General features: G+C 37.6%; 1 protein-coding gene across 1 annotated transcript; it reads right to left on the reverse strand.

Moving 5' to 3' along the window:
* Window positions 1–5,898: 5,898 nt before the first annotated feature.
* Window positions 5,899–19,714, reverse strand: LOC115261415 (mediator of RNA polymerase II transcription subunit 28). Its single transcript, XM_029863047.2, has 4 exons — window positions 19,534–19,714; window positions 19,072–19,464; window positions 18,784–19,012; window positions 5,899–6,892 (listed from the first exon to the last, which is right to left on the reverse strand). The coding sequence occupies exons 1-4, from the start codon at window positions 19,591–19,593 to the stop codon at window positions 6,861–6,863; spliced, it is 714 nt and encodes a 237-aa protein (XP_029718907.2). The 5' UTR covers window positions 19,594–19,714; the 3' UTR covers window positions 5,899–6,860.
* Between the last annotated feature and the right edge of the window lie 7,946 nt (window positions 19,715–27,660).

Here is a 27,660-nt window from a genome sequence, read left to right on the forward strand (position 1 = left end):
TTAATCATTGCACTAGCATTGTGTAAACATAAACATTATTTGACGAATATTTAATTGTCATAAAATCTTTGTTTATGTTGAATAATAAACAAAAAATACACAAAAATGTCAAAATTTGCCTCGCCTTAACACGGTTGCCTAGAAGTAACTCTACTAAAAATCAACATTTTCCTCGATAAAACTGTGCAATGATGATTAATTTTGCAGTTAATTGACAAAAAAGGTGATATTCTAGTAATATCAATCACAGTTCGTAATATTTTTTTCAATTTAATTAGTAAATAGTGGTGCGCAATGTTTGGAACCATTATTTGAACAGTGTTCCTAATTTTTGCGCACTTTCAGTAAATCCATGTTGAACGTGATTACATGACGTATGAACCATTTCAATATTATGTAACACCAGTACTGATAATTTCAGGCCTGCCTCTCCACCATGTAGCAGATTTTGTATAGAAATTAGTAGAAAATTGTATGAACCGTAGCATTACGGCAGGCACTCTCCATCTGTCTACAATGAGACGTGATTTGTGAACAGTCCTTCATTTGGATTTTCCGGCGGTCAATGTTAGGGACGATTCAAATATGACGTTCACCATTTTTTTAGATTTTTAGAACCCCCTCTTCCCCTGGGCCACCCTGGAATGTCTCCCAGGATTTCTTATAAAATTCTTTCCGCATTTTTGACGCTATTTTTCTTGGTATTCCTTTTTGAGGTATACTTCCGGATTCCTTCCAGGATTCCTGAATTCCAACCGATTTCTCCTGGAGTTTTTCACGGGGATGGTATTTCTTCCCAAAGTTCCTCCAGTGCTTTGCTCAAAGAAATCTTCGTAGGATTTCTACCAGAATTTATCCCGAATACTCTATAAGAATGTTTGTCGGGATAAATAGAGGAATTTCTTTCGGCACACCTCACGGAAATTTTATCCGATTCCTTCCGGTGTTCCTCTTGGGACTTCCCCAGAAGATCTTCACAGAATGTCTTTTAGAGTTGCTAAAGGAGTTCGACAATGATTTTTCTTAAGGGCCTAACTGACTTGATCGATTTCTCTTCGTCGACTCTCTCTTTTGCTAATAACTTGATCAGAACAAACAAAATCATTATTCTTTTTGTTTCTAGCGCAAGATGTAGTCGTCGTCTTCGCATTTCAACCAAAAAATCTTTGGAAAACTTAATACACTTTCCGTAATAACACAAAGAGAGGATCGATGAAGAGAAATCGAAAATGTCAGTTAGGTCCTAATGAAGAATCAGGGTCGAGTTATTCCTGGGGTTTCCACTAAAGTTCCTCCAAGGGTTTCTGAAGGAGTTTTCACGAATTTACTGCAAGAGTTCCTCTAGAGATTTCTTTCTTTTTTCCTGTGATATCTTCAAACCATTGCTTTGGGCTTTCTTCGAGATGTTCTTCCTGGTCTCCTACAGGAATTTGTTAAAAGTTTTCGCGAGGTTTATTTTGAAGTTTTACTTTAGATTTTTCTCGAAGTATCTACTGGAACTTCTCTCAGAAGATTCCTTCCGATGTTGATCATGAGATGTCTCTCAGAGTTTTTCTTAATTTACCCTGGATTTTCTCCTTAGATTTTTTTCCTGAGTGCCTTCTGGGTTTTCCACAGGAGTTATTGCTGATATTTCTCATTGAATTCTTCTCTTGCATTTTTTCAGAGCCAGGCTGTTTCTTATAGTTGTACCGGATTTCTTGCAGTGATCCACTTGAGAGTTTTTACAGATATTCTGTGCATTATTCCTAAAATTCTTCCCGGAATCTTTACCAGAAATTGTCCCGAGATTCTGGATACTCCTTTAGGGATTTCTCCCAAAGTAGTTGCAGGGATTCTTCTACGGGTTTTCCTCAGAATGCCTCCTGAGATAAATTACGAAATACCTTATAGGAAATTCATGGAGAAATATTCGAGGGAATTCAAACAAAATCTTGCGAGAAACTCCGCAAAGTGTTATTGAAGAAATCTCGACAGGAACTTCAGGAAAAACCTGAGAAAAAATGAGAATCTCGAAAAAAGTTCTAGGCAATAGTAATCCCGAGAAGAAATATTAAGGACATCCAAGGAGGAATTCTGAAAACCTCATGGAATCCTGAAAGCAGCTGCGTACGAAGTTCCGCGAGGAAAACAAGAGAAATATCGGGAAACTATCGGTAAAAATCCAATAGTTTATGGATATGTGTCCCGGAAAACCACTAAAAAAGACATGAACTGTGGCTTCAGCCGGCGGCTGTACCGATTGAACGAAACTTAACACAGAGTGGCTATGGATAAGAAGTTATTCTCGTGAAAACTTTCATCGCTCGGAGCGGGAATCGAACCCTCATCCACCCGGACTCTAACCGCATGGCTACGAGGTTCAACCAATGACATTCTTTAAGAAACTTTGAATAGTTTTGGATGGATCTTCAGGAGGAATCCAGCGAGAATCTCAGAAGTATATCGGAAAACCTTTGCAAGAAATATCGGGACGTACTCACACAGTTATCTCGTGTGAAAGAATCTTGCGGTAAGCCAGGAAGAAATTATGCCAGGAATCATGCTCAGAAATCTTGAAAGATTTTTTGAAGATTAGGGGAACTTACGTATTTTCGGCAGTTTTGTTCTCTTCGTCATGGGGGTTTTTTTGAAACCTGTTGAACTCAGAGTTGGCATCAAATCCTTCCCAACCAAGCTGAAAATGATCAAGTTTCAGGCAATTTGGCCGGCATAAATCCCTCATGACGAAGAGAACAAACCTGCCGATGATACCCTAAGTCACCCTTTATAATTTTTAGAAAATTTAGGTTATTTTTTAAATTATAAACTTTCAAAATTTCATCTGGAAAAACCTGGAAAACTCAGGGAATTTTATTTTGACTTATGAGTAGACACCCTGCTAATACATGGCATATCACAATTTTTCAGACAACCCTAGCCCCCTCCCCCCAAAGATGGACGTCATATTTGAATGACCCCTTATTATTCCTATCCGTAACGGTCACTTCATTTATCATGAAGCTTTTACCTTTGATCTTTAGCCACAGGAAACAACCCCTCATGAAGTTTGGATTGTTCACACGGTACCGTGACCGGCCCTAATTCTGCGCAGTCCCTAATTCGGCGCACTTTCTCGAATATACCACAAAATCACGGACGCTAGTTCAATTAGCTTTAAATATATTTTTTGAATATTGCTTGAATAGTAATGAAAAAGTTTGTGAAGAAAAAAATTTCAAATCAACGATCATTATTTTGTAAAAAAATGAAATGATGTTGCAAGTACTATAAATTGCCTGGAATCTGTGTCCGTTAGCGAAACTGCTAAAAAGTTGCTTTATGAGCTGAAGCATTTTGCGACATAAATAATGAAGAGAATGTCTGTTTTTCCATGCGCGTCCTGTACTGCTGTCTTCGAGGAATCAGAATCGGCAAAAAACAATTGAGTTTTCTTCTTCTTTTTTTAATCTTCTTGTTCTTCTTAGGTGCGCAGAATTAGGAACCGGTATAAAATGGTGGTCCTAATTCTGCGCAGACATTTCAACACTAAGTTTTGAACATATAATTAATAAACAAACATCATATAAATGTCACCATAGTTATTTATGGATATTCTATGTTTCTAGCAATCCGGTGAATGTAATTACGGCTCAACAAGTTAGTTTATGAACTTTGAAGGCTAATTTACGATTTTTGAATTTTTGATCTGATAGTTCGACCGGATTAACCACTTGTTTTAAACATTTGCTATCAACCTCGGGGGAAATTTTATGGATTCATGCAAAGTTCGTTAAATGCGATAAATGATGTGAGTTTACATGGAATTTTCCTAAACAGTGGAAACCCTGGAATTAGACAAGAAAGAAGTCTCAGTTTGCAAACAAAGATTGTGCCACCTTGTCATGGCGAAAAAGTTTATATTGCCTTTAGAAATGAAAGTAAATTTTACTAAAATGTACGTGTGCGAATAACTGAAAAGGGGCCATGCACAAATTACGTCACGCTTTTAGGGGGAGGGGGGGTTTGCATAACGTGACGACCCATACAAAAAAAATAAGATCTCATACAAAAAGTGTGACATAGGGGAGAGGGGGGGTTGAAAATGGTCGATTTTTGCGTGACATAATTTGTGTATCACCCCAAAGCTTTACGTAGTAGTATTCGATAATGCTACAAAATCCTTTTGTGTATTATGATTAAAATTCCCTTTCCTTAGTAATCAAAGTAGGTGAAGTATCATGTTGAGGACATGCAAAGTTCCAATATGGTCGTAATGTCGTATAAAAGTTGAAAATGAAGAATTCAATTGAATTTCATCTATGAATCATGTTCTCATTACAATATGTTATCTTTTTAGAGTTTTTCCCATGTGCGCAGAATAAGGAACATTCCAAAAAAGGGTGCGCAGAATTAGGAACAGAGACACACTTTAGAATTTTCATAATTTTACATATAAATTGAGTGTTTTGTATAAGAATTATATTGTTCCCTCATTTACAAAGCTAATAACTATGTGCAGTCAAAAATTCAGCCAAATCGGTTCGATTTGGAATTTGTTACAGCTGATTAAAATTGAAAAAGTCTTAGATGCGCAGAATATGGGCCCTCCACGGTAGGTGCCTAGTACGAACCGCAGACGAAATCAAGAACCCCGGAGGCCTCTGTTCCCCCTCCTTCGTAGGACAAAATATTTCAACAAAGATCAATTAAGGGCACACTACCTGATCTGAATAACTTTAGTTTAATGGGCAAACGTTAAATAATAGCATTTTTGATAACTTTTTTGAGCAATTCATAGCATGCGCAAAGTTAGGAACAATCGAAGATTTTGTGCGCAAAGTTTGGAACATGGCAATGAAATAGTTTTTCTATTTTAAGTATTTTTTGGGTAATATTATGATTTTTTTTATATTGCAGACTCAAAGAAGGATCACTAGTATATCGTATGAGCATGTTGTTCATGATATATTTTGTTTGTTTGTATTTTTTATAACGACTAGAAATTTGATTTTTCTTAACTGCGCAAAGTTTGGTACATACACGGTACCCTGAACGAGTTCAAGCATTCGATAAGTAATGTTAGATGTTCATCCAATCCCATCCGAAGGAGGTTTGGATTGTGAAGAGAAGATAATTATGTGCGACTGTGGAATCGAGTTCAGTTCTAGGCCTACTGGCGACGGAGATAGTCGGGTGACTCCGTAGCTAGAAGGAATAGAAGCGCCCGTCTAGCGAATTGGGAGTCGTGAGTTGGATTTCTTTTCATTATTCAAATCTCAATTTGTTCATCGAGCATAAATTCTGTCGTGCACATCGATGTCAAAGCATTTTCAACAGTGTAATTTCCCACATGGCTTGGTCAGCCAAAGCAAAAAAAATCAAGAAATTAATATTAAGAAAGTACTTGCTCCATCTTAGTATTTGTTTGGGTAATTTCTTGAATATTGAGAATGCTTTCGATGCCGTGCCTTTCAGTGTCATATTGAAAGTCGCATTACGTCACAAGCTACCTCCAATGAGATATAGGCTATCTTTACGCTTATGCGTTTTCTAGTATCCTTCCCAGGGCACTGATTAAACTCGTTGTGGTATGGGCTATGAGCTCTCGTTGCGCTTATGCGTTCATTCCCTCTTCTAGGACACTCCTTCCTCCTTCCTATTTCATCATCTTTCCCTTTCCTAATTCCTATACCTTCTCAGGTAGATAAATTAAATAGGCTTATATATGGCGATGGCACAAATTTCCTAAATGGAGGATAATGTGCCTCTGGAGCCAACCTTCTGATACCTATACCGATAAGGATGTGTTGTGAAATACGACTAGGTATTTGCTATCGGCCGGCTTGTTCAAAATATCTTGGAGAAACTTAGACCTGGCGTTGGGATAAACAATATTTGAGGGAAAATGTAGGCTCCTGGATTTTCTTAGAAATTAAAACGCTTGTATTTTATTGATTACAATTATATTATTATATGTTTATTCAATAATGATTCAATGTATGACGATTGATACTCTCGTGCAGCATGGCCATAGACAAAGCAAAACTGTGTCCAAGGAATTGATTTCAGGAAAAGCGAATTATTGGCCTAAAACTCTTGAGATAAAAGCTATTTACTTAATAGACGAAAAAACGAAGAAAAGTGTTCACTCTAACGATTATTACAAAACCAAAATATGATTACAAGAAAAATTACGTAAGTTCACCTCGCTCTTAAAACAAAAACAAGTTACAACCAGCTCCTTCTTCAATTGGATTGGGACTCTTCTTCTACTTCCAATAATATTGGACCAAGGATCTTCTGGGTGAAGTGGTTTTTAAGAAATTTGTGTGGAAAATATCGTGTTCAATCGGGTTCTGATCGCCTCACAGCGTTACGTTCGATTATCTTTTTGAAATTGATCAGGACAAGGTACTAGACTTACATTACAACACACACAACCGATTTGGGTGGATTAGTCGGCATTCGAATTTTTGTTTTCGTGATCTTCGAGCTTCATTCTGCTGATGCTACTGTTATACTTCTCTGTTTTCGTCCCTGCGATTGGATGTTTGGTTTTTGACTGTGTTCTTCGTTTCAATTTTGAAGGATTTATAGATTGGCCAAAACAAGTTGAGAATTTTGGATTTTTTTTTGTTTCCCAGCAATTTTCAGGAAAAGGACTTAAAATGTTTGCTGCTTCGTTCCGTAGTAGTATGTGTGTATGAGAGAGTAAATGTTGTTTGTATATTGTAATATAAACTAATGACGCCGTCTAAACGTGGCTAGATAATGATCCTCTTTCAAGATAACGCACCGCTATGAAACTCGGGAGCGTTTCCACGTCCGCGGCCTCGGCCTCGCCCGCGTCCTCTGCCTCGCCCCCTGCCCCGCCCGCGTCACCTTCGACCATCCCCCATACCTACAAGGTCTGCAAGTAGAAGATGTGAAGAAAACAAAGCATAAGAATTAATGATTTCGTGTGTTTAAAGGTCTATCCGCACGTACGACTGGTAACTATTACAGTAACTCTTACAGATTACAATCACATTCTACTCTCATAAAATAGTAGTTTACGCAACAAGAAAGAATGACAGTTTTTACAGCACGAGTCGTACATTTATCCAACGAGGCTTGCCGAGTTGGATATTTACGACGAGTGCTGGAAAAATCGAGTTCTGCACCGAGTTGCGTACAACGTTTTTTGCAATTTCATAAATTACCCTTGAGGATAGTTTTCAACAAAACTTTTTCATCAAACTGCACACTGATGTTCACAGCCAATGTTTAAGAAAATCTGATCATAATAGGTTATACTGTGCAGTTGTCACTATTTTTCAAAACTGCGTCCAGAAAGCATCAATAAGTTTACCAAAACTGAAAACAGTGCTGTAATGGTTCATTACGCAACGCAAATCAGTGCTGTAATGAACCATTACAGCACTGTTAATTTGGTGGGGAAAGTAGGCCTTTTCCTGTCAGATTTGCGTAAGGTAAAACAGCCTATTACGATGAGAAATTGCAAAAAAAAACTAGGGTAAGAAATCTAACTTTGAACTAGTCAAATTGTAATCTTAATTTGAATCATTTCAAAATTCATTAAAACAACATACTTTTCAGGCAAATATTGTCCCGTAAAAAATGTTAAACAGCTTTTCGTAATATAACCTGATAACATGGACTTTAAAAGCATTAAAAAAAGCGTTTTTGTCATGGAAAACAGGCAATTGAAAAATCACTGTGATTTCACCCATTTCCCCCAAGAGAAAGCACATTTTCGGTGCACTCGTACAGCTCATGCATTGTATCACACGCAATATGTGAACACGTCAAATGAAAGCTTATTTATCGTAGAATCGACCAATTGAATGATATTCCGCATTATTTGTCATAAAATTATCAAATTTAAGTGATTCGTACTTGGAGAATGTTATCTTAAGTTGAACTATTTGTAATCTAAATTTGAACTAGTAAACAGGGGTGAGCTTCTAGTGTTGGCCTGTAGATTGCGCTAGTGGTTGCTTTGTTTACTCTTGGGGGATGAAAAAATCCAAATTTAGTTTCCAAATCCCTTAAGAATTTCGAACATTCTGAGTTGAGATTCCACTGCCTAATGAAAAATAGGTATGAGAATTAGCAGATTCATGTGATTTTTAATTGTTTAGCATGGAATTGGATGTTTTGTGAGTTGCTCGAGTTGCTGCCGCCAGTAGTTCAAATTAAGATTAAGGACAGACTTGTTAGAATCCCAAAATGGCCGCCACAATGGCCAACTTTGACACCTACTCACGATTTCGAGCGCACAAATCTCTTCGTAAACAAAACCAGCGCACCTGATCTTCTTATTTTAAGCTTATTACAAGTGAGCAAGAACAGAATAATCAAGTGCACTGTTGTTTTAATCTTGCTTCTTGAGATTTGTGCGTTTGAAGTTCTGATGCACTTTTGAAGCGGGATTTCAAGACGTTTGTCCTTAAAATTGGTTCAAATTATGATTACGATGGTTCAAATTAAGATTAAAATCATTGTTGATAAAAAATCAAATATTTAAATGAAATTCGGTGCAAATACAAACTTTTTACCATTTAACAGAAAGCTTATTGAAAATCGAGTCCATGGTAAAATTGAAAACATTATTCTGTTGAATTGAAACGAAACTCAGTGTGCACAAATTTAGTGGCGTTGTGCATTTAAATTGACCCTCAGAATAAGGACTGTTCAATTTATAAAATGGACAACTTTACAAGGCTATAAAAACAAAACGCGTAGTCCAAATTTAACCACTCTTGTTTCGTTATTCAGTACATCATCATTCATTATAGTAATAATTTTTGAATGGAATAAAAATAGTTTTATTTTATAGAAAATCGGCTAGGTGTTAAATGAGGTGACTTTTTCGATTGCTGAAAATTGAAAATTATGAATAAAATTACTGTTCACATATGGTATATCGTTTTGGATACCTGAAAAGTGTGTACCATGCCCAAGTAACCACTAAGCCGTAAAAATTGGCACCAAGTTGGTTCTATATCCACATGAAGAGCAATGTTAACAGAGCTCATTAGAACTACATCCTATAATAGATCTGCTTTAAAGCCAATTTTGGCGAAATATTCGGCTGATATACGGCCAGCTTCAATCCGCGTACCGAGTCTCTGGTGAAAGAGTTGTCAAAAATGGGTCAACAAAAAAGAAAAAAAAGTTATTTACTTTCTTTATTTTTTTCTCCGGATGTTTTCCATAGAAGTCTACTTTTCTTCGATTTTTACGGCCTGATCCAGATTCGATCTGATGTCCTCGGGGTTGTGGGTCTTAAGTGGATGTCGTCACGTTTCCCATCTGCTCCATCGATGCACCAAGAGATCGGTTTGCTCAGCACCGTATTTAAGGAAAAGAAGGCAACGAATTGGGACAGCATTGATGTTCCGATCCGAATGTTCCGGATGATCCGGTGTTCGGATCTGAAATCGGGTACAATGTGGCCGCATTGGAAATGTATAAAATGGTTTTATGGAGGGTGGAGAGAGATCTGCAGGAGATGCTGCTAGGGAAGTTTGGGAGGTTGACGAGGTTCCGTAACAAGATGAATCAAAATGGGGCCCATCGATTAGTTTCGGTGTTCGTTTGTAGGAAAAACGATTGCAACTCCACAGGTAAACATCCGATGCATTTATAAATATCATAATCAAGGAAGCAGCAGAAAATGTATCTGTTTCAATTTAATGCTTGAAGTGTCCGACTACAAGCTTCCACCGTCCTATTGATCGTACGAAATTTCCGAGGAGATTTTATTGTCTTGCTTCGGTTCAGATTTGTTTTCCTTGAAATCAGATTTGATTGATATAAACGTCATGCACGCCAAGCCTTTTAACAGCACTGTCAGGCTTCTTATTCGGCTGATAGACACTGGGTTTACAAGCACTAAAGCATAGCGTCATATACTAATATACGGCTTATTTCAGTGCTTACTATTTATAATGCCTGAGAACATTTGAAAATTTCCTACTGAGCCTATTGACACGAAAAAGCTGCTGTATGACCTTTAGACCGCTTACGCCAGTGCTTAGTGGTTACTTGGGTGGCTACAGCAGCATGAGTTATAAACATTCTGGCGAAATTTAAACTCAATAGGAAAATTAGTTATTGAGATATTAAAGTCTCAAATGAGATTTGATTTTTTGAATATAATTCAATTGTAAGGCAGAAAGGGCATGAAAATATTAAACAAACAATTTTTGTATGCATCCAGTCGAAATTAGGAATAATGTGGTTTTGAATGCAGAAAACTGCTTCTTAATATCATTGCTGGTTTGGTAACTGTGCGCCATTACAAGTACAGTAATCCAAACGGTTCCGTTCTTTAAAGGTTGCTCCAAATAATAATTCAATCTAATGCAAATTTTGCATTATAATGATGCTGGAAATAAAAACTTTACATCCGATTATTATTAAATGAGGTGTACAATAACTTAGGACCAACTTTGTTGAAAATAAATAATAACAAGTTTCGCTAGAGTCGGAAAATCTGCATCAATGAAGCAAAAAAATATGCATATTTTTACTATGACCATCTTTATGGATTAATTTTTTGATGAAGAATGCAATTAAAAGTAAATTTTTCTTCTGTATCATTCAGAAAGCAATATTCTACTACTCTCGACAAATTTTTAGACGAATCCGTTGTGCTATTGCAACACAGGACTTGAATAAATATGTTTTAATTATTTATATGAAAACAAGTCAATTCACTATATCAAGCTGGAGGCTGCTTGGTGCATTATTACTGGCCATCTATTGAGCTTTACCTTTAGTAGAATAGTGTAAGATTCCAATACATTAAAAACTTCATGAAAATGGGCATGTTAAGTATGTGGAAAATTTTGTCGAATTTTGAGAAATGAGTTTTTATTGATGTTTTACGAAAACCGTTTCAGTTACACAATAAAGAACAATTTGTTTAATGTTATATTTTTCCTACATTTAAGAACAGCTATAGAAAGTTATGCAAAAAACTGGTAATGATTTTATTGAAAAATAAAAAAGATATCGCACAAGCAAGTTGTCCGTTTTATAAATTGAACAGTCTTTAGTAATTTTCACCGCAAGCCGCCGTTCAGTGTAGGAAAGAAGGCTCATAGGATTTGATGACGCATCCAAGCTTTGGACGTTATTTCGCATAAAAGCGCGTCATGAGGACCCCGGATCATGTCACCTCGGATCCGCCGCCTTCCCTGCCCCAAAATGCAATTATTAGTACAGAAGAGAGCCTTCTACGGAACGCTTGGAAACCAGACTCATTCATTAGCATTACAATTTTCAATTTCAATTTAATTTATTTGTCCAGAATTCTTATATCTACTATTCACATTTACACTTCAGAGATTTGGTTTAAAGCCTGTATCCGCAATAATCGGGACACAGAAATACAGCTATAAATCTGTAATAGATGTATAAAATGGGCCCATATAGCCGAGGCGGTAAACGCACGGGTATTCAGCATGACCATGCTGAGGGTGACGGGTTCGATTCCCGGTCGGTCCAGGATCTTTTCGTAAAGGAAATTTCCATGACTTCCTTGGGCATAGAGTATCTTCGTGCCTGCCACACGATATACGCATGCAAAATGGTCATTGGCAGAGGAAGCTCTCAGTTAATAACTGTGGAAGTGCTCATAGAACACTAAGCTGAGAAGCAGGCTTTGTCCCAATGAGGACGTTACGCCAAGAAGAAGAAGAAGAAGAAGATGTATAAAAAAATGCTCAAATTTGGCCTAATAATATCTTAAGCTGTGTTCATTTCACCTACAAAAATTCATGTGAATCGGTGATGTACTTTTTGTTGTAGCAATGAAAGAGTAAAATGTGCGCCATTGAATTTTGTACAGCCCCTAGTTTTGCTTGTCAGCGCTGAAACTTTTGAATTTTGCAAAGAAAATGGTTGAAATTTTTAACACAAACCTTTCAATCTACATTCATTGCATACGCAAAATTTTAAAAGAATCGATGCACTATCAATAATTTTATAGTCGAAACATTTAGTAGGACTGAACGCGATTTTAGCCCCTCAGACAGCAATTAGTCAGCACCCCTTATTGTTTCGATTGTACTGTTGAAAGTACTATACCAATAATCATCAAATTTTGCAGACATAATATACACATAATCAACTACCTTCTGTGAAAATTTTATGAAAATTGGCAGAAAAATTCGAAAGTTATGAATAGGCTAGCATCGCACATGAAAAACACGAAAAAATTTCACTAACACTCACCCTTATCGACACAAGTAGCTTTCAAACCAATCGATAAAAGTTGATGAAATTTTGCAAGAAAGTGTCTCTATAAGTATCATAACTGCTAACGAAATTTCATAATTATCACCACAGAGCTTTGAACTGTAGCCTAAAAGAACCATCTACTATGCGAATGAAAATTGGTCATGATTGTACAAAATGCTCAAAACCACGTCTGTTTGTTTTTTATCCACAGTTAAAAGTGATGCATCGATTTTTATGAAATTTGGCACAAATAATAAACATGCACCAACGAGTTCTGAATCAATTATTTGGCCAATTTTGCCGATTCATTACAGAGCTACAGCCGTACTTCTGTGTCCCGATTATTGCGGATACAGGCTTTACAGTGATTTCGGATGAAATTGATCACTTTTCACAGTTTTTGGCTTCTAATTTTTGGATAGTTATCGATATGGTCAAACTAAATGCTTTAAAACAAGTACGACCACGAGTTTCATCAGTCAACGAGGTTGAAACTGCAAATTATTTTATTGCAATAAATATCATTTTGAATCAAAAATCAGAAATACTAGTTTCAGGGTGAAATTGATCACTCAGTGAAATGTCTTTGTAAGTGCTGGAAATAAATTTTCCATCTGAAATAACATCCCCAGAATGCTTTGTAAAACTTATACAAGTTTAGTAAATTTGTCAATAGGTATTTAAATTTTAAGTTTAATCAATCTGAAGAAAACGCCTAAAAGTATGCCATTTTCATACTAAACATGTTATTACTTTGGAAAAAGTACATTTTTATGCATAAATATCAATATTTATAGAACTTTAGATGACGAAATCGGGTTTAGCGAACACTTGTACAAAAGTTTGAAAGTGTCTTTGAAAATCGCCAAACACGCAGTTTCGGAAAATATTAAATTTAATACAGAAATATGTGACTAATTAGCTGTAAAACATGTAAACTCATCATTCAATAACCCTTGAGCCAGATGATGGTCATTTGCTACAAATTGTTTTAAGTTCAACGTTCTATTTTTGACAAACAAACATTGCTCTCGCCTAGATCAGTTTCACCCCACTGATCAATTTCACCCGAAATCACGGTACCGTGATTTTGGGTGAAATTGATCAGTTTTTGTAGTTTATGGCGAATAATTTTTGAATACTTATCAATATGGTTAAATTTAATGCTTTAAAACAAGTACGACCATGGTTTTCATCAGTCAACGAGGTTAAAACTTTTACTGCAAATCGTTTTATTACAAAAAATATCATTTGAAATAAAAAATCAAAAATTTTAATTACGGGATGAAATTGATCAGTCAGTGAAATAGTTTTGTAAGTGCTGACAATATTTTTTCCTCCTGAATTAACCACCCCGGAATGCGATAAGCTATGCAAAATTTTTAAAAGTACTGAATTTTTAATTATTTAAGTTTGAAGTTTAATAAAACTTAAGAAAACGCCTGAAAGTATGTAATTTCCATTCTAAATATGTTATAACTTCCGGAAAAGTACAATTTTATGCATAAATTTCAATATTTATAGGACTTTTGATGACGAAATCGGTATTAGCGAATACTTGGCAATTAGAAACATTCATTCGGATATTCATTACATTTGCGATACAGCTACGGTAACAAAAGTTTGAACGTGTCTATGAAGTTCGCCTGACAGGCAGTTGCGGAAAATATTGAATTTTATAAATAAAAAGAAAATCGCGTTAAGTACTGTTCCTTTGAATTCCACTAAGAATTTGCATCCTTTGACAGATACGTATTTCGACCTCAATTGCAAGGTCGTCTTCAGTGTTTTGTACTTGACTCGACTCAAGTACAAGACACTGAAGACGACCTTACAGTTGAGGTCGAAATACGTATCTGTCAAAGGATGCAAATTCTTAGTGGAATTCAAAGGAACAGTACTTAACGCGATTTTCTTTTTATTTACAGATATTCCCCTAACAAGCCCAGGTTAATCATCATTGAATTTTATACTAAAATATGTGACTAATTAGCTGTGGTGGGGGCTGGCTCACCAACACTTCCGGTCCGCTTTAGTGCTTAATGCATCATTGTGGCCAGGTGTTGTTCTAGTTTTTCCAACTGTATTGTAAAGCATGAGCGGTGATCCTTGGCATTCTTGTGTAAATTGGGGCACTCGGAATGTTGATCGATCACCGATTATTGCTGGCAGATGCAGTGGAAAGTTTGTCTTAATACGTATCAATCGTCTCTGACAAACGAGAAAAACTGACCTCACTGATTACCTGTCTCTGAGCCAAATTTGGTATAGAGTCTTCAGTCTCCGATTAATCGCTTCATGTTTGATGGAGGCTTTTAATCCAATGGGTTACATAGCCGCTATCCGAATGAAGAGAGTAATGTTCCGCGTAATATATCACAAATCAAAACAGGTGCGGTATATTACGTGGAGCGGATATACTGAATTGGGTACCAGACCAAGTCCCTGCTGGGTGGCACGAAATAGGTGAGCCATAGACAATAGAATCGTCAATGTCGTAGGGCATAGTATGTGACTATTGTCGAAACCAAAAAAACTTTTAATGCCCAACCAAATCATTAGCAATATCAATTTGCTTCAAACGCGTTCTAGTGATAGGGTTAAGATTAGGATCAATTATTACAATACAATTTCACGTTTCAATATGTGTTTAGTAGTTTTAGAGGTAACAGCCTAATAAGAAATTTTCTGCAGGTCCATAACTTGCACTCAACGAGTTGAATGTTATATTGCCTCACAATTGTAAGCAACATTATAATGTACTCATTAATAGAAGGTTGTATCATCAATATGGACATAGACTTGCTGAACGAAACATTTGACCAATTAACATCTTTCAGGTATAAAATAGGTAGTAGGACAAAACTTTTATTTTTAAAAGTAGTTATCTATGTTCATGATAGAAGAGTAGCGTAAAGTGATACCACCCGTTACAGATCCAGAAACGTTTCACACTGAAAGAAGGTTGGAATGACAGTGTGAACAGAAGATCCGAACTGCTAGGTGTAGGAAGAGGTATGTTTATTTCCCCTCCCCTTCCCCAACACTCTGTAGAATTTTGATACAACCTCACGTAACTGTTTACTCCCTAGCCAAGATCACAGGGTTTGACGGTATTTAAGGAAGTTAATAATAATTCTTGTAATGAAAATATCACCTTTAACACTTTAATGCGCCTCCAGCGGTTCATTGCGAACCGGCTGCTACAGATGGAGTATAGCTGATTTATCAGAAAGGCTCGATAAACAAGATGATCCTGCTAGGGCTTTGTAGTTTCTATACTCAGAAAACAGTTCCAGTCGGTTGAGTCGAGAAGGGTTGCGAGAGTCGTTGTGAATCATAATGAAAACATTTGTGCTTTGTGACGAATCTTGGGATTTTTCTGGAGTCAGCAGACTTGGAATATTGTTGTCTGGGCTTTCCACTATTTGGTTAATTTTAACAATCAATATGCAACAAATAGTAGTATCTCGTGTATTCAAATTGCTCATTCACAGTGCTGACATTGTATTTACTTGTGATTAATATTAATTTTAATTTTTTAATTTTCAATATCAGTATTTTCATATGTGATACATAGTTGTTTTGTGAGTAAACCCTAATATGTTTTGAATGTCTAATGCTTAATAATGTTTTCTTGCCATATCAATTTAAAATAACTAAGAAACCGAAACCATTAGTGTGAAAGTGCAGCATTTAATAGTGCTTGCTTATAGATTCGAAGCCAACGGGTGATCAAGACTCAAGACTTAAGACGCATACTTGACGAAATCGACAAAAAACTGCCTACTTCGTCCTATATATATATATATATATAAATATATATGTTTATACTAATATAAGTGGGCCGCGGAGCTGTGCGGCCCAGTATTTCCTTTTATTTTTTAATTCCAGAAAACGCCTTAGTTCTGAAGATACACCCACGAAGTTCCCAAACACAAACGGAAATTGTCCGGAGATATCAAGATAAGTAAAAACTTTTATAAACAGGCACGCAACTCTTTCTACTACTAGGCAAATAGAATATTTATGTGTTTGCTTATTCATCACATTCGTGGCGGTGCGGAACATTTTATAATATAGGTACCGTACTTAACATTTCTTCAATTCGCCTTTAAATAACTGATCTTTAAATTTTGTATAAAAACTTGCATCTCAATTATTTTCATCATATTAGTTTTCTTTTATTTCAGAATTTTTAAAGCATTATGGTAGAAAGAGTTGGTGTCATGATTCATGCAAATCTTGAAACTGAAAACTCCTTATTTCCCCCTATGGGTTATAGGGAGGAGCGGGACATTCGAGCCTACTCATCAGTGGAAAGGACTTGCTATGCTAATCGGTTTAGCATAGGGCAGATACAAGTCTACTGGTAGACGTATCGCCCAGCGATTCAACGCAGATTGGCCACGGCCCGGGGGTGCGTTGATTATAACAGAACAGAACAGAACAGAACAGAAAATATGTGACTAATTAGCTGTAAAAGATGAAAACTCATCATTCCATAACTTTAGAGCCAGATGATAAACATTTTTTACAAACTGTTTTAAGTTTTAAGCGTTATTTTTAACAAATAAAAATAGACCTCTCGTCGATCAAATTCACCCCACTGATCAATTTCACCCGAAATCACGGTAACTTTCAACTGAGTAAAAAATTCAAATTCATTATATGAGACATGAATAGAACAACTATGGCAGATTATGCACGGATACGGTTTCCCGAATAAACTGATACGATTGATCAAGGCGACGATGGATCGTGTGATGTGCGTAGTTCGAGTATCAGGGACACTCTCGAGTCCCTTCGAGTCTCGCAGAGGGTTACGGCAAGGTGATGGTCTTTCATGCTTGCTGTTCAACATTGCGTCAGAATGTGTAATAAAAGGAGAGCGGAGATAAACACGAGTGGGACGATTTTCACGAAGTCCGTTCAGCTGCTTGGTTTCGCTGATGATATTGATATTCCTCTCTCCTCTTCTTGGCGTAGCGTCCTCACTGGGACAAAGCCTGCTTCTCAGCTTAGTGTTCTATGAGCACTTCCACAGTTATTAACTGAGAACTTCCTCTGCCAATGACCATTTTGCATGTGTATATCGTGTGGCAGGCACGAAGATACTCTATGCCCAAAGTCAAGAAAATTTCCTTTACGAAAAGATCCTGGACCTACCGGGAATCGAACCCGTCACCCTCAGCATGGTCATGCTGAATACCCGTGCGTTTACCGCCTCGGCTATATGATATTGATATTATAACTCGTAAATTTGAGACGATGGTGGAAACATACATACATCCGACTAAATGGTTAAGCCAGGCGAATCGAATTAGTCATTAATGTGTCGAAGACAAAGTACATGATGAGTGCAGATGGAAGACGGGACTTGGAGAATGAACCACGAACTGTAGCAGCTGCTGAGAGAACCAACCATCGTCCAAACGAAAATCGGGAGGCTACGGTGGGCGGGTCACGTCATCAGGATGTCGGATAGCAACCCAAAAAAATGGTTTTCGAGAGTCATCCGACCAGTACAAGAAGGCGTGGTGCGCAGCGAGCTAGGTGGGACGATCAAGTGGAAGACGATTTGCGGACCCTTCGCAGAGTGCGGAACTGGAGACACACAGCCACCGAGTAGACTGGGGACGACTCCTACGTACAGCAGAGGACACTCAGGCCTTAGTCTGATCGGTAAGTAGGCAAGCATCTTTAAGGCAGCTAAACATCTCACTGACGTAGATTGTTTCAAATCATTATAGGTACTGTTCCCTGTCCCGTACTGTTTTGAAATACTGCTGCAAAGTTTGGAGTCCATCCTACAACCAGGGTGTCGAGAGGATTGAGTTCGTGCAGACATTTTTACGTTTTGCTCTTCGGTTGTGGCTACTGTGGAGAAATGCTTTCCGTCTCCCCAGCTATGAAAATCGTTAGTCATCTTCAACTCCGCTTCGCTAGCTGCACTGTGCATTTTCTTCCAGTCGCCTTGGAATGCCAAGTGAAATGACTGAGTTGGTATAAAATGTAAAGAACCATCTTATTCTTCTTTATGGCTCTACGTCCCTATTGGGACTTGGCCTGCCTCGTTTCAACTTAGTGTTCTTTGAACACTTCCACAGTTATTAATTGGAGGGGCTTTTTTGCCTGCCATTGCGTGAATTTGTATATGTATTATGAGGCAAGTACAATGATACATTAGGCCGTATGAGTAAAGCTGTAAATACTCTTTACTCAGATCTCTGTGAAGATTCACAGATATTTGCTTCACAGCACATGGATTTAGTAAAGAGTATTTACGCAACTTTATTCATATGGCTTATGCCCAGGGTGTTGGGAAAATTTCCCGACCGGAACGGGAATCGAACCCACTGTCTCCGGATTGGCGATCCATAGCCTTAACCACTAGGCTAACTGGAGACCCCAAAAGAAAAGAACCATGTAGAGAGTAAAAATAACAAAAACCATGTCTCGCATACCATCGTATCAGCGGATAGACCTTATAACATAAAAAATTTCACCCCGCTTGGATCGATTGACGGACAGCTGGGGGCTCACCTATATTGCTGGCCGTCTTCTCCAGATAAGCCAACGGCCCTTGCAGGTTGGGACTCTGCTGGAATCCGGGCCCACCGGCACCCACTCCGCGCCCTCCGCCAGGCTGTGGAAACATCTGTGGATTGGCCCCTAGGGGCATTGACTGCATCTGCTGCTGCATTTGTTGGGCTTGGAGCATGTGCATCTGTTGCTGTTGGGCTTGCTGCATTTGTTGAACTTGCATCGAATTCTGGAAGATATCGAGCTTTGAAACATTAACCAATCTCACCATCGGAATCGATTAGATACCTGCATCGGCATTCCCATTCCTCCCGGCATCATTCCCGGACCCCCGGGGACCCCACCGGGCATATTCCCACGCATCTCCGGCGGTAATGACTGGATCGGCTTGTTGTAGTTCTGTTGATCCGATAGCAAGTTCTTCCAGGATTCAATCTTCTCGTAGTGCTTCCGGATTAGTTCATCCTTGCGGGCTATTTCCTGCTTCAGGTCAAAGTTTTCCTCCTTGAGTAACAAGTCGGGCTTCAGTGCCGACAGCAAAAATCGCTTCTGAAGGAAAAACGCTTCCATTTGTCGAGCCAGGTCGATGAACTTGAGGGTTGTCTGGTCAACTTCTAGTTTGATTTCATCCTTATCGACGCCGGTGGAGGATTCCTCCTTTGTGAGGGCGTGAATGCAGGACTATCGATCGACGGCGAAGAGAAAAAGTGTGGGCGTTTGAGCAAATTTTGTTATCAGTTTTCGACCTACCTGAAAGGCTTCCTCAAGTTCGTCCACCAGGTTTCCATTCACATTAGAAGATGATGCCATGATAGCTACGGTTAAAGGTATTTCTACCTGAAAATATTGCTAAAATACAAGTTTTTCGGTAGAAATTTCACGATGAACGCTAGAAAACAGAAAGCAGCTCCATTATTTTTTTTTACTCAAAATCAAAATTTGATTTAATGTCATTTAATGTCAGGATAAGGGTACAGTCTTTTAAGTCGAAAAGCCGAAACATCGCATCAGCATGTGCCGATAAGCCAGTTAGCACCATTAGTGCCATTTACACTTATCAATAAGTTGATTCAACCAAGAGGTTCAATCTTTCCTTCAACTTCATCAAGAAACACAATTTGATGGAAATATTGCTAAATGTATTGCATGCATTTTTATTGAGGAAAACATGGATGATAATGTTGAATCTTGATGTAAATACTGACCAACCTGCAAAAGCGAGGATTGAGGCTGGTGATCATATCCTCAATATTTCCCCTCCGAAAGATTGATCCAACCACCACTATCATCCAGTCCATCAAGATCATCCAACTCCGTCAAACTTTCCCCTGGAGTTGTTTTATTTGATCAATCCAGCAGGGTAAAAGAGTCAGCAGATTGAGCGAAGACCATTCCATCAGTGAGGAAGAGATAGCAATTCACCAACATTCAGCGCGTGGTTTACGGCGTTCATGGTGGCCAGCTCAATTGAATTTTATGGAATGCTTTGGAAGCAAATTTTTAGAAATACATAAATGAACTTCTACCGGTGAACCAAAATACTTCATACAAAATGGAGCTTAAACAATAAGTATTAACAGTTAGGTTCGAACTTCAACATGTAAATTTGGAAATCACTCAAAGGGGCTTTTCCCTCTTACAAAATTTAAAGTTAAAAATAAATAAATAAATAAATAATAGTTAGGTTCGAACAAGTTTTGATTTTTGCTAATGTCATAGTAAATATGTAAAGCAGTAAAGGCTGATAAGAGGTTATTGCCATATTGATTTGTTTGTTTCGGCTATAATTGAAAATGTTTGCTTTATCCGTTATTAACAGGTTTATCTAAAGCTAGATTGATTACTGCACTTTGATTAAATTATATGCCTTGAGAGTGACTTTTTGTATTATTGGCAGTGCTTCTCTCTTTGCCATAAGAGTTTTTTGTCGTCCAAATATCTTGAAACTTAGTTGTAAACAGTTTGATTGGCAAAGATGTGACGCCAACTTTCAGTTCATCAGACTTTAGATAACACCCCATGACGAAAAGAATAAAGCTGTCGAAAATATACTGAGTTTTCTAGCATTTTATACTAAAGGCACTAGAAAATCGCATATACGTCAGTGGAAATTAAAGATGTGATATAAAACATAATGAACCAATATTAAATATTAAACATTATTCCTAAATAATCTAATGAAAATTTACGATGCGCAACTTGTGCTTGAAAATGTTTATTTGGCAGTGCTTTCTTGTTTCCTTTATTCCACCATTCCATCAATTATTTCTTTCTCAAGGATTATTGATGAAATCACGAGGATCAAACCAAGTATCAATCCAATATCTTCGACATTACCCCTTTCCAGAGAGACAGATCAAGCCGAGGCTCGAGCAGAGAGAAAATCTCCCGGCAGTATGAGAGAAGTTAATGCATAAAGAGAAAAAAAAAAAACAAGTATCCGTGCATGCTTATCATAAGCGCCAGTCACACGATCCATATATTGATCAATAGTTGACCGTTTTATGGAAACATTGAATGTATAATATTGTTCAAAAATAAATTGATATCAATCATTCAACTTTTTCCCTATCTTCCGTTTGATCAACCACGCAGCAATATTTCCCCTCCATAGCGCATTTTACTTCAATTTTCTCTACAATATTTTCCCCTCGATTTTCCCACCTCCAAAAATTTAACATCAATCCTCTCGAAGATTGCTCAAACCATGGGTCAAATTATTCCATGGATCAATTGATTGGTTCAATATTTCCCCTCCAGATCAACCTATCATCCCTTCAATGCAGCAGCGCGTGATCATAAGCATCATCATTGCAGAACATTCTGCCGTGTTGCCATATATCGTCGGTTTCCTGCAATAGGGGCACAACTCAAACTTTGTCATTTTTGAGATTTTGAAGGCAAATGATGAAAAACTATGTAAACTTTTATCTCACAAAGACCCGTTCCGAAATTCGTAGAGAAATGCGAGTTTTTCTCATTTTCACAAATTTTCCGCATTAAAGGCACAACTCAAAATCAGTCAACTTTTTCAATAGTAGTTGAACAATAGTAATCGAAAATTTATGAAACAGATAGTCCGTCAGTCCCTTTCCACGATACAATAATCAAAATTCGTTTACTTCTGTCAAATGATGAGAGAAATAAGTGAACATGCAGAAGGTGCTTCAACATTGCCAATTTTCAAACGCTCATTCTGAAAATTCACATTTATTGAGTTGTGCCCCTATTGCAGGAAACCGACGATATATACATATTTTTTTTTTCTTAAATTTAAATAAATAGCTATTGAAATGTATGATACAAAAATACATACAAAAAAGAAAACTGTTAATACTTATTGTTTAAGCTCCACGTTGTATGAAATATTTTGATTCAACAATAGAAGTTCATAAGTTGTGTTAGAAATTAAGAAACAATAACCTTCTCAAGACTTTAGGAAAAATAGCATTATGAACTAGTAAATAGATCCACTATTTAACAATTCATCATGCTAATCGGAGAGATTGGGTTCAATAGTGGTAAACGAGGTGGTAAATGACTAACACTATCTAAAAAATATTTTTTCATAATCATTAATGGAATTGAATAAGCAAGCGAAGTATCGAAATTTTCACTTTTCTAATGATCAAGTCTTTATTATATTTACAAAGCAAAAACGCTCGCAAAAACGTGACACTTTATTTTTAGAAATTTGCTTTCAAAGCATTCCATAAAATTCAATTGAACTGGCCACCATGAACGCCGTGAACCACGCGCTGAATGTTGGTGAATTGCTATCTCTTCCTCACTGATGGAATGGTCTTCGCTCAATCTGTCGACTCTTTTGCACTGCTGGATTGATCGAATCAAACAAGTCGAGAGGAAAGTTTGACGAACTTGGATGATCTTGATGGTTTGGTCAAACTGGATGATAGTGGTGGTTGGATTGGTTGGATCAATCTTTGGGAGGGGAAATATTGAGGATATGACCACCAACCTCAATCCTCGCTTTTGCAGGTTGGTCAGTATTTACATCAAGATTCAACATTATCATCCATGTTCTCCTCAATAAAAATGCATGCAATACATTTAGCAATGTTTCCATCAAATTGTGTTTCTTGATGAAGTTGAAGGAAAGATTGAACCTCTTGGTTGAATCAACTTATTGATAAGTGTAAATGGCACTATACGTGCACAGCTAGCAAAGCAAAGCCTTTTATTGAATCAATGCGTCGTCGGTGGGTGTGCGGTTGATTTTCAGTCCTACCAATCCCAAAGCTACACTGAAAAAAAATGACACGATCGATTGATGTGTTTTAACTTATGAGCTCAGTCAAAATCGTCAACGTTAGTCTGATGTGTTTTTCCAATGTGTTATGTGTTTCCCACACTTCAGATACATCTGAATAATAATATGGATTTACCAGCAAAGCTTACATCACTGAATCAAATGTGATTCACTTCATTCTAAGCTTTGTTACACTTTGGGTTCGAATGCCTCTATCTTTAACTACGTATCAAACAGTCACACATTACAATCTCACATGTAATACGATTGAAATTGAAGTTATTTTTCATATGAATTTGCGCCACTGTTTTTTCCAAACGGATTTCATAATTGGTGACATATGACCCGTGAAAAAACCATCAAACGCAAAAAGTTTTTCAACATGGCCAACCAACAACCTAACGTGATTGTGACGCCGCAGCCATCTCAACGGAAATGCAGAGCAAGACCAGTTATTTTCACATAAAAAATGTTATTTTATACAGTTTTCATCATTTCTCCGCGGCAAATAAGTGAGTTTCTCTATTTAATGCGTGATTGTCGTACTATGGACATCGGCGATGAATGAACATTCCGCGGGTGGACATTCCGTGACCCGTGTAGCAATTTGGCCGTCTGTGTTTAGGTTATGAATCTTTTGAGGATATTTTCGCCCAGGACGATCATCACGAATGGATTTCCTGTCTTTGAAGGTAAAGATGATGCACAGTAATGAGCCATTATTACTTAATTTCAATCGAAAACATGTTTCAGGTGTGCTAAATTAACCAAACCAATTTGTTTCTACATGGTTGATCTAGATCCGGAGCCCGCTGCAAAACGTGAAAATGCACGTGCAGGAAGTTTTGCAGAGTGAAATAACGGTGCTTTGAAGCGTTGGAGCTGAATTCTGAACCGGATGAGATTATACACCACAGATGGCCACAGCCAACCTTGAGGATTAGGAACAAACTCGCTAGCAAGTGCCGGTTGTTGCCCCAACCCATCATACGGAATTGCTTCCTCCGAATAGTGATCTTCCCAGTGGAGATACCAAATGTACCGGAAGTATGAACTGATGAAAGAGATGTAAGCACAAACGAAGATACAGACGGAGCAGTAATCGTTTTTTTCGGTACCACCTACTTCGGGGAGCCCCTAGTTGTGTAAAATAACTAGTGTAATTTGGTGCATCGCAGAACCCCTCGTAAGGATGTCATCAAAGCGGAATGTCAACATCAGCTGTTTTGTGTTTTGATTTTTTTTTCATTTCTTTCGTGTTCTCACCTTCGTTGTAAAAAACGCGATCAAGAACGGCAATCCACGGCTTAACCCGGGTAATTACCGTGCGGTCATCCACAAAACGGTTCCCTATTTCTTCAAGGTATGTGCGCCAGTCCAAAATTCGTCAAAATTAAGCCCTACGCGGAGCAGCGAACGGAAAAAGAAAGTGTATCGTTGTCTATCCGTCGAAGATCAAGCATGTTCGTCGCATCGCTCAGAAAACCTACGGCAGTAGCCCAAACGATATATTCCCGGTGGTACAAGACGCAGAAGAAGCTTCTGTCGACGGGACAGAACGTGCCATCCGGAAGCGGGTACGCCCATCAACGGCAGCGAGCAATCTCATCCGTAGAATTGAAGCGCAAATTCCCGGCAGGAGAATATCAGCATGCCGGTTAGGGTTGACATTTGTGCTGCCTCTGCTCAACAACTCAAAACAGTTGCGCGTCGCCAAATCGCTCCTCTATGTTGTATCCTAATTCCGAGGGTTCCAGAAATCGTAAGGCAACTCGTGTGCTACAGAAACTTCAACTTGTACCTTTGTGGTTACCTCAACAAAACAGGACTAACTCTCGAGCCCCACGCTTACGACGTTCATTCGGATTGTTGCTGCAAAGTTTCCACCTGAAACTGGGAAGTAAAAAAGGAAGAAGGAAGTTCATGAGATTTCTGGAGCTGATTAGTGTTTTTTTTGGCAAGAATTTGATTTTTTTAGAATGCTGTTAATAAATAAAGATGTGTGTGATAATCTAAGAGTTCACAAAGAAAGCTGGCGCGTTTTTTAGTAATTGGTTCTATTAAATCCTTCAATATGAGGGTCTTTGGGAATCCCTTAAGAAGTCTTTTCGCAGATTTCTCAGAGAGTTACTTTGGTTCTACTTTAGGACTATCACCCTCATTCTTGTTTTCGATCGAATCCACTTTCGAACGAAAATCGTTCGCATTCCCGTTTACGCCAGCAAAATCAAATGGCCTACTGATTCGATCGAACCAAAAACGTTCGAAAGTGGATACGTCCGTAAACAAGAATGAGGGTGTATTTCAGGAGGTCTCCAAAAGTGCGATAAATTATTCCAGAATTTGTGAAGGAACTGCTGAGTACTTGAAGGAAAAACTCTACTCCCCACTTCTGTATAAAAACCATTGAAAGAATAACGTCTTGCATCACCATGTAAATAAAGAGGACGTGATGATCCTGATGATAACAAAAAAATGGTCTTTTCTGAGTGTTACTTCACGGCGTCAATAGAACAAACTTTACTCCATATTCACTGTGAAGTGACGCTCAGAATCAAGGTGATAGCTTCTTGGGTCTCAAGAACAACTCCAACAGTTACTGCTTGACCAGGATAAAAGAATGCATCACCATGCAATTTTGAGAACGTGGTGAACCTTATCAGAGAACGAATCCTTGTGAATCTAGAGGTTCTAGAAGTAAACTGTTTCAAAAGCTTGTTCCAAAGTATGTTTTCTTCGTGCATCGCCATGATATTTAGGCAGAACTGGCGAACCTTATTAGAATAACCTGGTGATCCCTATTAGAATAATTCTTAATGGACTTCTGGAGCAACTCTTGAAGTGAACTGATTCAAAAGTCAATTTATTGCATCATTCAGGTGGACTTGGTGAACCTAGTTCGAGCCAATCTTAATGGGCTTCAAGAGAAACTCTTGAAGTAAACGGTTTCGTATGTTAATTCATTGTATCACCTTGCAATTCAGGTGGACTTGTTCGAGCTAATCTTAATAAGCTTCAAGAAAAAAATCTTGAAATGAACAGTTTAAAAAGTATATTTATTGTATCACCATGCAATTCAGGTGGACTTGGTGAACCTAGTTCGAGCTAATCTTTATGAGCTTCAAGAATAACTCTTGAAGTAAACGGTTTCGTATGTTGATTCATTGTATCACCATGGGTTCTTTAGGAGTATCCAGGTTTTGTCATATTCGGAATCTCCGCCCGAAAATTAGTCGAAATCCAAAATTTCATTATTTTTGGTACCCGGAAAGTATTTTTAAAATGCATTTAAAGTTTGTATGGGAAAAATGTTTTGTTCGGGGTGAACTGTCGTTCTATCGATTGAACTGTCATTCTGTCCACAAAATTTAAAACTGGTTTGTTTATTTAATCATAACAACAAAGGTATTGGAACGCAATAAAATCACGTTATACTCAGAAAAATGAGCTCTTTCGATTAAGCTATAGAAAATAGCAATATTTTATTCACTAAACAACCCAATTCAGGTGGACTTGGTGAACCTAGTTCGAGCTCATCTTAATGGGCCTCTAAGAAGTGAACAGTTTCGAAAGTATATTTATTGCATCACCATGCAATTCAGGTGGACTTGGTGAACCTAGTTTGAGCTAATCTTAATGGGCTTCAAGAAAAACTCTTAAAGTGAACAGTTTCAAAAGTTAATTTATTGCATCACCATGCAATTCAGGTGGACTTGGTGAACCTAGTTCGAGCTAATCTTTATGGGCTTCTAAAAAAAGGAGTGAACAGTTTCAAAAGTATATTAATTAAAGTTAAACAGTTTCAAAAGTTAATTTATTGCATCACCATGCAATTCAGGTGGACTTGGTGAACCTAGTTTGAGCTAATCTTAATGGGCTTCAAGAGAAACTCGTAAAGTGGGCAGTTTCAAAAGTTAATTTATTGCATCACCATGCAATTCAGGTGGACTTGGTGAACCTAGTTTGAGCTAATCTTAATGGGTTTCTAGAAAGACTCTTAAAGTGAACAGTTTCAAAAGTTAATTTATTGCATCACCATGCAATTCAGGTGGACTTGGTGAACCTAGTTCGAGCTAATCTTTATGGGCTTCTAAAAAAAGGAGTGAACAGTTTCAAAAGTATATTAATTAAAGTGAACAGTTTCAAAAGTTAATTTATTGCATCACCATGCAATTCAGGTGGACTTGGTGAACCTAGTTTGAGCTAATCTTAATGGGCTTCTAGAAAGACTCTTAAAGTGAACAGTTTCAAAAGTTAATTTATTGCATCACCATGCAATTCAGGTGGACTTGGTGAACCTAGTTCGAGCTAATCTTTATGGGCTTCTAAAAAAAGGAGTGAACAGTTTCAAAAGTATATTAATTAAAGTGAACAGTTTCAAAAGTTAATTTATTGCATCACCATGCAATTCAGGTGGACTTGGTGAACCTAGTTTGAGCTAATCTTAATGGGCTTCTAGAAAGACTCTTAAAGTGAACAGTTTCAAAAGTTAATTTATTGCATCACCATGCAATTCAGGTGGGCTTGGTGAATCTAGTTTGAGCTAATCTTAATGGGCTTCTAGAAAGACTCTTAAAGTGAACAGTTTCAAAAGTTCAGGTGGACTT

Source organism: Aedes albopictus, chromosome 3 (genome assembly GCF_035046485.1).
Source record: "Aedes albopictus strain Foshan chromosome 3, AalbF5, whole genome shotgun sequence".
NCBI classification, from domain to species: domain Eukaryota; kingdom Metazoa; phylum Arthropoda; class Insecta; order Diptera; family Culicidae; genus Aedes; species Aedes albopictus.

What these genes read in the sequence shown, in the direction of transcription:
- LOC115261415 (XM_029863047.2), bottom strand. Translation starts at nt 19,593, where the DNA reads ATGGCATCATCTTCTAATGTGAATGGAAACCTGGTGGACGAACTTGAG. An exon ending in AACTTGAGGAAGCCTTTCAG is followed by an intron (nt 19,465 to 19,533) that starts GTAGGTCGAAAA and finishes GTCGATCGATAG; the next exon opens with TCCTGCATTCACGCCCTCAC. An exon ending in GAAGACGGCCAGCAATATAG is followed by an intron (nt 6,893 to 18,783) that starts GTGAGCCCCCAG and finishes TTCTACTTGCAG; the next exon opens with ACCTTGTAGGTATGGGGGAT.